Source organism: Brachionichthys hirsutus, chromosome 23 (assembly GCF_040956055.1).
Source record: "Brachionichthys hirsutus isolate HB-005 chromosome 23, CSIRO-AGI_Bhir_v1, whole genome shotgun sequence".
In the NCBI taxonomy this organism is placed as follows: Eukaryota; Metazoa; Chordata; class Actinopteri; order Lophiiformes; family Brachionichthyidae; genus Brachionichthys; species Brachionichthys hirsutus.
In genome coordinates this window covers 3,920,823-3,935,007 of record NC_090919.1, presented here as the reverse complement: position 1 = coordinate 3,935,007, position 14,185 = coordinate 3,920,823, and the positions used below count along the sequence as shown (strand labels likewise).

Sequence of the window (14,185 nt, the reverse complement as noted above, 5' to 3'; positions counted from 1 at the left end):
CGCATATTTCAGGTATCAGGATTACCCATTTTATGCTTTTATACTTAAATGGAAAACACAATGTGTGGCCCAAACTGTGGAGCTGCAGTTCATCTCTCAAAGTAGCGAGAGATGCAGCCAAATGTTTGAGGGCCTTCTTGTTTTTTTTTTGTGGGGGGGGGGGGGGCGGCTAGCTCTAATGAGGTATAAAACCAAAGGCTAAGAACCACTGAATGATGGGAAAGGGGAGATAAGGTCATGTCAGAGCGTTAGCAAAGTGAGACATAGAGCATGTGTCTTTGGTGACTAATGCTGGTAGCTGTTCAGTTCTGGTTGGCGTCACTGGTCAGACATCAAAACAAAAAGCGGCACACGCACACACACACACACACACACACACACAAACCGTGCAATCGTCGTTCTAAACTTGACCGCCTCGTATCTTTTCTTTCCACTGCACAGAAGCCGTCTCTTATCTGTCTGTGTTTCTTGAGTCTATCTAGGGCTGAGACCAGGACCCCCACAGTCCTCAGTGAGGTCAGAGATAAGAGCTCAGGACTGGACAGATAACAAGTCGTGCCCCCCCCCATTACGTACGGACGAGACCACCAGCAGATCGCTGGACTCTCTGGTGTCACTATGATGAGAGGGAAAGATTTGGGTAATAAAAGTAGAGCGACTGTGGATTAATCGATGGAGGCTGTTTTCTCATTCCAACATTTCACAGAAATATATAATCATATTAAATCTGTTTGCGTTGATCACGCCTCAACAAGCACTGCGTGTGTGTGTGTGTGTGAGGGGTAAAAAAAGGACGATTGTTAGGGCCCCCGACGCCGCCCGCCAGCCCTCAGCTGGAAAACGGTGGACTTCCAACGTGGAAAAAAAAGGGGATGTGAAAACAGAAAAGAGAGAATGGACGGAGGGGAGGAAGAAAAAAAAAAAAAACATGTAGAAAGTGGTCTTGATTGCAAATGGGATTCCACATCGAGGTCTACTAGAAAAATAAATGAAACCGATACACGCGCGTGTCTGGGTGAGTACGAGTCGTTGTCGTTTAACAATCAAACAGTGTGTGTGTCAATGATTTTCCAGTCCATCCCTCTTGCCCAGTACGGCAAACTGTGCTGGGCACTCTGGTTTCCTTCCCTAATAATGAATCCATGTCTGTGCCCAATGGCCTATCAATCAAACAGCCGCCGCAGAGGAAACGGCTTCAGTGTGTTTTTTAATAGAAAATAGCAAAACCAAAAAGACCTATTCACACGATTTTTAAAGTTGTGACACTTTAAGTGCTCTAAACAACATTAAGAACAAATAAAATAAAACAGTAATTACAGCGTGTGTGTGAGGCAGAGAGAGAGCGAGCGAGGTAGGAAGAGAGAAAGAGTGAGCACTGGCTGACCTCAGAGGTGAAGAGGTCAGGCCTTTCAACACCTTCTCCGAGACAGAACACACTCCTTTCCCTTCTCATTCTTCATCCTCTCTTTCCCATCGACCTTTTTTCCCCATTTTCTTTCTTCCTCCTTCTCGGCTCGTCCCTCCCACCCCTGAAGTTGCCCCCCCTCTGTTTCTAATCTTTCTCCCTCTGCGCTGCGTTTCACCCTCGTCTTCCTGTTTTTGCCCCCTTAACCTCCCCGTGACCGCCCCTCCTTCCCCTCCCCTTTACTCCTTATCGCCCTGCAGCCGAATCACTCTCTCCCCTCGTCTTCCTGTAAACGCCGCCGTCGCACCTTCAACGACCTTCACCCTCCCCTCCTCTCCTCTCCCTGTGGGCCCCTCCCCTGATCACTGTCACGTGCGCCCAACCCCCAAAATGATTAGTGCAGGTCGGAAATGAGAAGATGATCGGTGAAATCATCTTTGAGCAACTCTGATGAGTGCGCCGTTTCCATCGAGATGTTTTTGCATCAGTTTTACGAAGATGTTAGATTTTAAAAACGAAAAACATTATGAGGATAAAACATTTTTAATTACAAATGCTAAATTTGGAAAGGCAAAAATTTATTACATTTAATTAACGATATATTTCCTCTCCACCACGATAGTTTCGCAGCCCTTTCAATTTTTCTGACCTCTCTTCCCTCGCCAGTCCAACCACATTCTCCCTTCCTCGCCCCCCCCCCCCCCCCCCCTAAAATAAATGTTTTCAGCTCTCCCGCTCCTTCGCTTCTGTCATCATCTCACCCCCTTTTACCCTTTCACTAACCTCACTCTCCCTTTTTGCTGCCCCTTTCCATCATTCTTTTTTTTTTTCCCTGTTGATTTTCTCCTTCCTGTTAAAGTTCATGCACTTCCTGTCCCCCTGCCAGAGCAATCCCCCACCCCCCCAGAAACACACTCACACACACCAAATGTGCAACTAAACCCAGCCACAGCCCTATCAACACCTCCATCCATGTCACTTTCACTCCAACCATGATGAAACACACACACACACACACACGGCTTCAGTCAGAGGCCTTGTCTTACAACATCACGTTCCTCCATGTAAAAAAAACCTTTAAGAGACCTCACCTTTTCAGCTCTGATGTATGTATTCATCCATGTATTGATGGAGCTAAAGGTAAGAGGACAACAAACACGGGGACAAACTCACCAGCACGGTGTAGATATGCAGGCAGCGGTAAACTGGAGAGAAGTCAACCAAATCCTGAGCTCCTGGGACCTACAGAGAAACAAGGAGCACACATTCAGGCTGAATGAAACCTTTCCTTGCGCACGCTTAGGGAGCCAGCAACTGATGGTTCCCAAACATCAAGACAAGAAGTATTGATTGATTGAAGAAAAGTCACAAACTCTTCAGGTTAAGAAGCAAATGTTTGGCTTAAAAGAATTCTCGATAATAAAAATAATTCGTGGCATTTTCTTTTTGGATCAACTCATCAATTACGAGACGAATAGTTGCAGCTTCAACATGGTGTGTATCATTATTGTTATTGATTTGATTTTTTTATGGTACTTTAAAATTATGAAAATTATGAAAACAGAAGTTTGAAACTTAAATTTAAACCGAACAGAGGCAGCAAAATGTGGAGAAATGACTGACTGAAAACTTTTGATGTCATTGAAAAGGGAATTGAATTGACACAGAAACATTGCAGACAAATCTCTGATGGTTGCAGACGTTTCTGTTGAATATTGCCGTGGCAACATGTAGAGTCACCTAGATGATACAGTTCAAACGTTTTTTCATCAGCAACCAGGAATAAAGCTTTTTTTTTATTATTTCGTCTCCGACAGTGTCACCAGCCCCTCATTCCTCTTTTTGTTTCCACCTATTACTCCATCTAACCATTTCACATTCCATTCCTTCCACTCTTCCCACATCCTCCGTCTTTCAGGGAACAACGCAGTGGCAACTTACCCATTTTAACACACACACACAAAGGAAACAATATGTGCCCTCCTGCCCTCTGGAAAGCTTGCTTTCTGTAAAAATCATTTGAGAAGCAGCACAATGTGAACTTTGAAGAAACCGCACTCCCGAAACAATAGGAGGTAGATGCCATTTAAAGGTTAAAGAGTGGAGAAGAAAGGAGCACATGTTTAATGAGTATGGATAAGAAAATAAGACAAAATAATTACGCCAGTTAGGCACTCGGGCCGAACAAGCGGACGAGATGGAAGGAGGAAAGATGGAGTTATATATGCAGAAAAAAAAAAGGGGGGAAACAGTAGTGCAGGTAAGAAAGAGCCAAGAACAGAAAATGACAAAAATAAAAGCCACTAGGGGGGAAATGTACAAGCAGGGAAGGGGAGGAAAGAGAAAGACATGGCATTGGCGATGCCAACCATCGGCGCCAACATGGCCGTAACCCCGGCGGCCGTCGGGTCAGGCCTTTTGTTCGGAGTCAAGGTTCTTCCCGTGAAAAGGGTTGAATCAAGTTTACAGGACGTAAATAAGCCGACAACGGGGACCTTAAAGCAGAATGGCAACACTGGGGTGACGAGTTCAGCGCTATTCTCTCACAACTTCATTGTATTTCGCTTTCCTTGTGAGAGAAACAACAACGGCTGCAAGAAGGACACGCAAGGGACGACTCGTAGAGCTCAGCGACGGAAAGATCCGTAACCAGGTCGGTTAAATTTGAATTTCTCAAAATGAGATTCAGAAAGCCTTCACACTACTCTGATGTGATTGTAATTTTACCCACTTCATCGTCCTCTTCTTCTTCTTCGTCCTCTACGTCCAGGATGCCCGAGTCCTGTTCCGACAGGGGACTGCCACCCTGTCCGCCGCTGTCCGTCCCCGACCCGACTGCCGCATCCTTTCTGCTTCGCCGGCCAATCAGGGCCCTGGGCTGAGGGGCGACGGAGCTGTCCAACGAGCGCTGCAGTTGGGCCTGAGGAACACAGAAAACGCACATCAGAAGGCCGAGTAGCAGCTCAAACGACGACGCAGCTCGTGTTCCGGCGTTACCTTCGTTCTGATCAATATTTATTTATTTTGCTTGCATACGCTTGTTAATTTGTCCCCAGAATACAGGGTGATGCTTTTAGCTTCTGGCGCAACTTCAGAGCCTTGTGCTCTATTTGAGCTCGACAGCCAAACCAGACGCTTACAGACGGTGACACGCCATCTGCAATCAAACGCCACTGAAGCTGTCCAGATATGTGCTGCGCCTCCACTTCAAAAGGACGCTGGAGAGAAATACATTCACAAAGGAACTCGACTCAGAACGACGTGTTACTCCTCTCAGACGATGACTGTCATTCGTCCAGGCGTTCCCCAAGACGGTTTAGGGAAAAGCTGCATCAGACATTGCAGATGGTGTTAAGAGGTCACGATCATGGTCGACCCCTCCCACTCCTCTTCTCGTGAAAGTACCCATGGGCATGAACTGTAAACGTCATTTACCGACGCGCCAGAAGAAAATAGGAAGACAGGAAGGGAAGAACAGGAAGGATAGAGAGAGCCAATCTTAAATTAAACGTGGTGGAAGGATGTGGTTATTATAGATAATTGTTACTTTCCTAAATCTTTCCTAATTAATAAATAGTTAATAAAACATAATGAAACACGAGTATGTGAATATTGTGGTGCACGTACAGGTAATACAAGTTATTTTTACCTAGCCAATAATGTGGTAATTCATCAAACAACCTATGAAAGTATTTATATATTTTTTTAATTAATTAATAACAAGGCATGAGGTAAAAAAAAAAAAAAAAAGAAGACCAGGATCTGGGAAATACAGCCCAAATGGAAGTCATATCCTGTCTATGGGCGAAAAGGTGTTGTGGGAAATGACGCGTTTTGTCCCTCCGCGTTCGAGTTGGGCCAGGAATCCTAAAAATAAAAAGAATCAAACGGGAAGTTTTGTATGTATTCAAGATGAAGAAAAAAGAAAAAAAGCGATGCGCAAGCTGCCTTGGAAGGAAAGCATTACTTCCTGTCTCTTGCAGGTAAATGAGATTAAGGGTTTTTTGATTGGTCTGAACTCGTTTAGCAAATTTCGGAGACTCCTTTGCCGTATGGTCGCCAAATTTTTTTCCGGGCAAGTCTTGTTATTGAAGGAAACCCTAACAGACCTGAGTGCATCTTTCCACCCACACCCAGATCCGCCCAAACCAAACGGGAATGCATCCCCCACCTCGGCGGCGCCAGCATGTTGCCTACCCCTTGAGCTGAAATGTGTCGATAAGCACGTCAGAGTCAATTTGCGCCATTAGTGACAACAGTAATGAGAAAAACTGGTGTTCGAAGGGAGGGTGGATGTGTACAAACCCGGAAAAACACAATATAAGCGATGTTGGGAGAACACAATGCCATCTTTGATCTGATGCCCACACACCTAGAGGACCGATGACTCATATAACACAATAAGCCCCAAATAAAGCAAACAAAAACCAGAACAAAGCCTTTTTCTTCCTTAAGGAAAGGGGAACAGTTGATCTCAACTCTTCTCACTAATACACAATGTCAGACCTCAAAAACACAAAGTCAAGTGTCTTGTTTTGTCAGAAGTACTTTTCTCTGTCTTTAACATTCCTTTCTAAACCAGCAAACTCCTTTATTTCTTTCTCGTCTCCCAAATTAACTTAGCTCGACCTCAAAAGACAGCAGCGAAAGGTCAATGGACACAGGAAAGCATCTTTCCTACTGTATCCAACTCTTCAGTTCCAGACGTCAGTGCCCACGTCAGTAAACCGCACTTCTCGGTTTGAATTAGTCTATTTAGCATCCTTTAACAGGTGCAACGGTCTCGAGGCATCCTCTGGTATGCTTTATACACACGCTCCCTACCATTCATTGGTACTCGTCGCACAATGCAGAGCGCTGTTGTTAACCGGAACCTTTTCACCTCGTCTTTTGTCGCGTTTCCTTTCAGGCCAGTCATTCGGTCTGGCAGTTGAAGCTCGAGTCTAGGAACGTGCGTCATCTCTTGCGCAAAGGTCCAGGAGGAAAAGGGGAGAGTGGTGGAAGACAACACGAGAGTATCACCGCAAGTAGAATGAGAAAAGAGTGAGAAATAGGAGGGGGGGGGGGGGGGGGGGAGAAAAGAAGAAGGTGAAAAAGGGGCCATATTGTCCAAGACTCTCTGAAACCCTTTAGTGCAAAAGGGCTCCAAGTATCTTATAGACGATCTTGTATTACCCTGCGGCAACACCGCAAGGCAGCCATGAGATAAATGTGTGCCGCATGGCTCGGTTTAAAAACCTTCACAGTCTTCTGTGTGCATTTTGTGGGCTGAGAACAGAAACAGACAAAAAATTGTAAGTGAAAGAGCAAAGTTGCAGAGATGGCCTTGTTGACTAGTGGTTTAAACTTTCTGTTTATTGTGGGAAAGTTGCAACCTTTTTGCGAAAAACAGGCCGTTCTCTCTGAAAGCAAGAGAGTAGAAAGTGGAGGTTATTTGTAATTTTTCTTTTTTTAAAGAGCTCTTCTTTTGGGAGGCTGAACAAAAGCAATCACTCCCGGCAGTTTTCCAAAACAACTCGTCGCCAAATTGAAAAAGCAGCTCGAGAAAAAAAAAAAAAAAAACTTAATGACAAGAGTCGAATAAACCAAAAAGATTTCTAACAGCTTGTGTCTATTTATCCGAACAACAAAACTCTAAAGTTGCACGTTATGAAACCATGAAGATTACAACGCGCCAAACTCCGCTGAGATTTGTGACATTTGATGCACATTGAATCGTTTAAAAAGAACTAGACCAATCATATATACCTTCGGGTTGTGCACTAACGGCGCCTCAAATCTTTCCGAGACAGATTGATGCCAATGTCATATCGATCTCGTGAAAAATATCGAATTATAACATGACGTAAGCTAGGATTTAGTTCCAAGTCGCAAGATCGGCAAATATAGTTTCCTATTAACGTGTTGCATCTCATTCATTTAATTCACACAAAAAGCACTTTCCAAATAGACAAATCAAGTTCTGGAAGTATCTGGGAATGAGTACATTGTTGTCGATACTGCTGGAGGATAACAGAGTACGGATGGCGCTTCACTTCTATTTGACTTTTGCAAACCGTCAAGCATCGCACGTTGGTGTTGAAAGATGGCTCGGATTTAAACTATTATTTGAACAGACATTTTCCTCATAATATCAGACAAAAGAGCCAGTTTTGGATGCTCTGATGTTTGCTCAGTCGGCCATGTGCATATGCTTTGTGTTCAGACAGTCTTCATTTAGTTCTAAGTATAACATATCAAATCTCTTTCCATACCACACGTTTAAAACACAGTTTTAGTATTTGGCCATAGCAAATGTACCGAATATGCAAAAAGGCCGTGGATAAAGAGTTGGTGTTGTATATCTCAAGAAAAAAATAAATATTCATATTCTGGATGATAGTATAGAAAAAGAAAAAAAAAATCATTTATGGTATATTGAAGTTGAAATTCTTGGTATCCTGGCGACCTCGTGCCGACAGCACAGCTGTATTATGAAAATACGGAGCTGCCGTTCTCCGCGGCTAAATATTTCATCCTAAAAAGACTCCTCTGATCCGGATCGAGGACGTCGCCATGAAGGGATTGCCTTTGGACAGACAGAACCTGGTGCATAATTGGGCCGACGACACACACACACACACACACACACACACGCAGATTGACTGACCTAACGGCGGATTTTCCTTCTGCCTGCGCCGACTCGACGCGTGCCCTCCACAGGCCCTGCTACGTGTGTGTGCGTGTGTGTGTGTGTGTGTGTGTGCTCAGTAACTAGATACAGGTAATCAATCTTACTCCACTTCATAGGCCCAACAATCTGTTTCCCATTAGCGTGCGTGTGCAAAACTAGTGAATAATACACAGCAGCAGCTCGGAACTCCTCCGTTTGCTGAAAGGGAATACAAGAGGGGGGTGGGGGGGGTGGGGGCTAGATGGAAAGAATAAGAGTGGGGGACAAAGACAGACAATCATGAAAGAGGGGAAAATAACGAATGACAGAAGTGATTATAAAATGGTTCCTCTTGTCTTCTCCATTATTTCATCCCTCTCTTAATCTTTGACCTTTCCTCCTTGTTCTCCATCCCTTCCACCCCGCTTCCATCCCAACCATCACCTTTCTCCCTCGCCTCTTTGCGACCCATCCTCATGTTTGTAGCCTCCCCCCCCCCCCAACATTCCATCTCTTTCCTTCCGTCCTCCATCCTCTGCGTCAATCACATTCTCTGAAGATGAAGAATATTGAGGGAGGACGGAGAAACACCTTTTTTTTTTGCTTTCTTCCTCCTCCAACGCTACCTCCTCAGCACCCTCTTCTTCGTCCCCACCCATCTTCTTCCCTTCTATCTCTCCGTTTCATTCCTCCTCCTCTTCTACGAGCACGTGGCAGCAGACAATAGCTCCATTGTGAGCCCCGTTTTCTCCTCCATCTCCTCTCCTCTTTCTCCAGATCTATTTATTTTCACATCCCCCCGGGTCAGCTTTACCCAGCTGTAACGGCGGCCGGGTAAAAGACAGTCGGGGCTAATTTGGAACAGAGCAAACCAGAGAGAGATGGAGAGAGCGGAGAAAAGAAGCGGGATAAGAAAAGAAAAAAAAGGAAAGCAACTCATTTGATCATCCGTGCGACGCACACTTAGGAGACTTCTGATGGAGTGTGAGTGACCTGAGCCAAACATTTGATACAACATAATCCGAGTATCGGTTATCAGGACTGCAGGACCGCTGGGGTTTCCATAATCCCCCTTGTAATTAGTGGTTAGCGGAGTTAGCGGTTTGCTTCTTCAGTGACTGCAAGTGGATTTTCTACGCCAGTGATTGTCAAACTGCGGTCCCAGGGCCCCCCCACCCACCTAAGGGTCGCTGAGGGGTGATGCATGGGGGGTCTCCTTGTGCTATGTAAGAGCGCTTCCCAAACGTACTTCACAGAAGGATTTGGTCGTCAGAGTGAAGATTTTAAAATCACAATTACCTCTGTTTTTTGGGGTAAAAACAAATGTTTTAAGCAACATGTGGAAGATGAAATAAATACTGTAAGGTGGTCGAGAACGACTGGATTGTCCGCAGAAAGACGTTTTCATGACGCTGCAAAATGTCACAATTCTCAAGCCACTGCAGGAAAATGTCCCCAATTTAGCTCTAAAGGTGGTTCTTTATCTCGTACTTAATCTGGCACAAAGTTATCTCTTTTAATTTATTAGTCTCGCTACGAAACAAATCTTTGAGCTTCAGACCTCACTTCACGTCTATCAGGACACAGTTTTTTCGGACATCGGAACAAAGGGTTTGTCCAAAAAGGAAAATCCTCCTCTTTTCATTTCTTTGACAGTTTCCATGACGGTACTGCTGTGTAACGAAGAAGAAAAAAAGTATTCGTCAAGATTGAAACTCTGGCACCGTGACGACTTCCTTCTGAAATGACTCCACCTTTAATTGCAAGGCATCTTGGGACTGGAACCTGATATTGATCACCTTAGGAAAGTCACAAAACACGGCGGATGCCAAACTCTTGTCGTTACTTACATCACCTCGGAATTCCTCACAAATCCTATGACTATAACCAAAAAGAGGCCGGCACGGCGCCGTCATCACTTCACTTTATACAAGTACCAAACCACCCAAACGTACCGCCAAGGAACGAGCTTTTTTTGTTTGTGGTTTACATAACAATGACCCTCAAATGAATGAAAGCTGAAGGGGTTTTTTTTTCTGGTTGAACAAACCGGGAAATAAGAAGTCCTTGACAGACAAAATTGTTTCACAACCCCTCATCGAGGATTTAAACGATGTTGGAGGAGGATCCGGTCATCTCAAATCCTCTCAGGTGTGCAGCAGGGATCAGCTCTGGTGCCCATAAATCCCATTTAGGGACTCTTTTCCTGGCCTGCAGGGAAGCATCTGCGCTCATGTTATGTTTCACTAAATCAAACGAATGGCCGTGCCTGTTGCTCACACCAGGTCCTTTATCGCTTCGAAAACGGGAGAAAGAATCGACGCTCTGGTGACATCTAGAGGAGAATAATAATAATCTACTTTTCTCCATAACATCGCGACAAAAAGAGTTCACTCCAGAGGAGACTCGACCGAAGCCGTTCCGTTCCAGAGGCCAACAGTTCGAGCTGTAAACATAATTTAATACAAGCTGTTAACTGGTGGGATCGTAAATTCCATTCTCCGGGTTTTTGCTTTCAGCAGTATGTAGATATTCCTGATGACATGCTACCAACTTGGCAATTATTAGCAGAGGAAGTCTTGATTAAAATTTACTGCGTGTTCAACCACTTCTCGGAGTTTCCATCCACGCGCCCCCCCCCCCATCGTCCGCCGCTCCCGTCCTCATTCCCCATCCTGCAATCCCACGGAACAACACCCCCCCCCCCGAATAATGAGAGGCACAAAAACAAACAAGGAAGCCTCACTTTGAGCAGAAAATGCCACGAGAGAGCACAGAACACGCAAACGAGACGCTTTTCTGCACATGTATAACTTTCCTTTGCTTCAGAAAGCTGAAAAGGGCAAATTAGGCAAAGTGCTGAGATGCCAGATCTTTCCGCTACGCGCGCGCGAGCGCGGGCGTGCACGTTCGCCGCCGAGCCGTGGCGTCTCCTGCAGCGGCCCACGTGTTTGTTTACTGGCAGGCGGAACCGCAGAGCGACGCGGAGGCTGCTTCTGATTACCGGACAGAGACCGGGACAAGATGCCGAAATAAACGCGGAGCTGTTTTCTCTAATACGGCGGCTGGAAGGAAACATTTTCAACGCCGCATGTAATGTTTGGTTCGGCAGGAAAAGCATGCTAATTAGCAGCTGCTTGCAATAATCAAAGAGTTTAAATACTTTTCCAGTGTTTAATTACCTTTACTATCTACTGTTCTTTTTTTTAAGGCCGTCATTAAAATGCAATGCTAATTAGGTAGCGTACTTTAATCCACGTCTATCAACGCTGATGGTGGATCCGCGTACCTGCTTGATGGCGGTCTCTCCTATTTTGTCCGAGTGTTTGCGAATGCTCTCCAGGAAGTCCCTCAGCTGCATCATGGCAGTGTCCCGAATCTGTATCCTCAGTTTGGGGATGTTCTCTGCCATGATGGAGCAGAACCGGTACTGACCGGCTTTTGGAAGACACGTTTGCTCCAGTTGCTCAAGGGTCCGCAGTGCCGGGTAGTACCTTAAGACACACACACACACACACACACACACACAGGGAAACAAATTATTTTAAAAAAGGACAACATAGTTCACTTCTGTGTTCATTTAGGGATTTGATCTAAGATACTGAAAACTCCAGATTAAGAAAAAGCAAGCAGAAAGTCACAAAGATTAACACACAGAGCGGAATAAATATACTCAGATATGCCTGAGGAATCTTCGGCAATACAATATCCCCCAAACACTTCACTCCACGGCATCTCACACACACTCACACACACACACACGCACACACACACGTTCTCTGTCGAGCAGCAGTCACTGTTGGCTGACCTCTCGCTGCTCTCTGAGAGCCCAGCAGCCGCAGAACAGAGAAAAGTAGAAAAACACAAACAAACGACAAATTTATGACCAACCAGACTTCTGTCTGCAGGTCAGGCCAAGGGCAGGGAGGGGGGGGGGGGAGGACAGAGTGAAGCCACTGACAAAAAAAAGTGGAGCAATTCCAAGCACTCTTGTGCCACCTAGTGGCAACAAATTGAGAAACAACTCAGAATGGTTCAGGCTTACCGCTCAGGAAAGTGATTAATACGAAGCTTCTTAACAGAAGGACGAGGAAAACCTGTTAAACTTTATTGTGCAGGACGACAGCAATAAATCCTACATTCACCTCACGGTTGTGACGGGCGAAACTCGACTTCATATCAGTGGAAATCAAGTACCGGAAAAATAAGGCAGGAATAACCACAAGACAAATAAAGTTTATCTGGATCATGAAATGTATAAAAAAACAACAAGATCACTTATTTCACAGTTACCTCTCTTCTACTCCATAAGGCGGGGTGGGGTTACTGCATGAAGCTCCCAGAGCAATGCAAATTAAAACATTTACATTTCTCCTAAATGACAGTAAAACCCACTTTCGGCTTTGATGTCGACACTGAACTTTTTTCAGAAGTTCCTCCGCAGGAAATGGTATCAGGATACCCAAAAGCAGAAATACCTCTTGGCCTGCATCTGCTCCTGAAGTCTGCCGTACATCTCCAGGACTGGGGAAAAGCAGAGGAAGACACGGATTGATGAAGACCACGGCCATGGATAAAGACTCGCACAGACAGCCAAGCGCGAATCGGAACGCCCTCGCCCTTTCCCGGTCGGGTTACCTGGTAGGCAGTGAGTCAGTTTGTCTACGGTGGTGGCGATGTTTCTCTGCTGCACCCGACACTGCTGCAGCTCCTCCATAGAGCTGGTGAGCTGGAAGGAGGAGGAAGAGAAACGTAGAGAAACCTCCCGAGTGTTCGTTATATTCGGGGAATGAGGAGCACGACGATCTAAAATCTCTGGAGCCGTCCTCCGAGGGGTTTCATCGAACGAATACGGAAGCCGCGGCAGAAACCGTAACGTTTATTTTTTTGCGGCGTCGATCTTTGTTTTAGGAAAACATCACCTTACCTCTTTGCCGTCGTCCTGGAGGTGTCGGTTTGTGTCGATCACCTGACTCTGGGAGGCGAGAACGACAAACAGAGGAGGGGAAAGATTGAGAGAACCGATTCCACCGTACCGTCAAAGCCTCCCGTCTCGTCTGTACCTTCAGCTTCTGCGCCTCCCCGCGTACTTTGAGCAGCTCAGTGATGGAGTCCACAAACCCCTGGAAGTGATGGTTGCACATCTTCTCGATCTCCCTGTCGTGGTTCTTGATCCGCACGTCCAGCTTCTCCATGAAGAGGCCATGTTCCTGACCGTCGTACACCGACCTGGAGGGAGGAACCGCGAGATTGTTAAACTCTTCGCGACCTCTGAAGACAATCACTTTAGAAGAAACATTTGAATTTGGTTTTTCGAGGGTCGTATTCTGGAGGTGGGAAGAAGCCAGAGAACGCAGACGTGGGAAGAACGTACAAAATCCACACAGGAGAAGCCCCAGGTTGACCTTCTTTGCTGTGCGGCATCAGCACTACCCGCTGCACCACCGCCACGCCACCAAAACTCGCAGCTCTTTCCTAGAAATTCGAATGAGCAACTATTCGGATGTGAACTTGGCTCAAGATTGCAGCCTCATTAGCGAGATGCTTCATCGGTCCGTTTCCCGTCTACCGGCAGACGAGAATGCTGCCTTCACTTTACTAAAAGCACTTTGAACTCGGGTGGCACTCAGCGGCGCTCGTACCTCCGTGGCCGAGCATATCATTACGCAGAATAGAAAATGAAAACGAATAGTTGAAGCACGTTCAGGTTCCCAAAAGAAAGAAGTCGCAAAATAACGCTTCGTTAAACTTTTGAAAATATATCAAAGGACTGCATTTCAAAGGATTCGCCCACAATATGTCTCGGTCAAAGCCAGTAATTCAACTGATCTCACGGGTACACAGATGTACTACAATAACACGCGGTGTACAAGACTTCTTTCTTTGCAGCTCTTCCTGTGTCGTTTCCCTGTCCTAAAACAGCACACACAGGCACACGTGTGCACACAAAAAGACACACATGAATGACCCCCCCCCCCCCCCCCGTTGACAAGGAAATGCCAGACTTTGTACAATAGGCAAGCAGATCAGACGCCACGGTGTGCTTCCTTTAGACACCAAAAGGAACGAAATTCTACGTAGCCATTCCCAAGGTGCAATTCCGACATGAGATGAAATGAAAAGATAAG

The 14,185-nt window shown here is 45.7% G+C and overlaps 1 protein-coding gene across 1 annotated transcript in view; it reads right to left on the bottom strand.

Moving 5' to 3' along the window:
* Window positions 1-14,185, bottom strand: part of exoc6b (exocyst complex component 6B) — a 58,279-nt gene that overhangs the window by 41,565 nt on the left and 2,529 nt on the right. The window contains exons 2-8 of the mRNA XM_068755591.1: window positions 13,121-13,286; window positions 12,985-13,032; window positions 12,696-12,786; window positions 12,536-12,581; window positions 11,347-11,551; window positions 4,137-4,325; window positions 2,579-2,647 (exon numbers count right to left, since the gene is read on the bottom strand). Of these exons, the coding sequence (XP_068611692.1) occupies window positions 2,579-2,647; window positions 4,137-4,325; window positions 11,347-11,551; window positions 12,536-12,581; window positions 12,696-12,786; window positions 12,985-13,032; window positions 13,121-13,286 (814 nt within the window). The remainder of the gene's footprint in view (window positions 1-2,578; window positions 2,648-4,136; window positions 4,326-11,346; window positions 11,552-12,535; window positions 12,582-12,695; window positions 12,787-12,984; window positions 13,033-13,120; window positions 13,287-14,185) is intronic.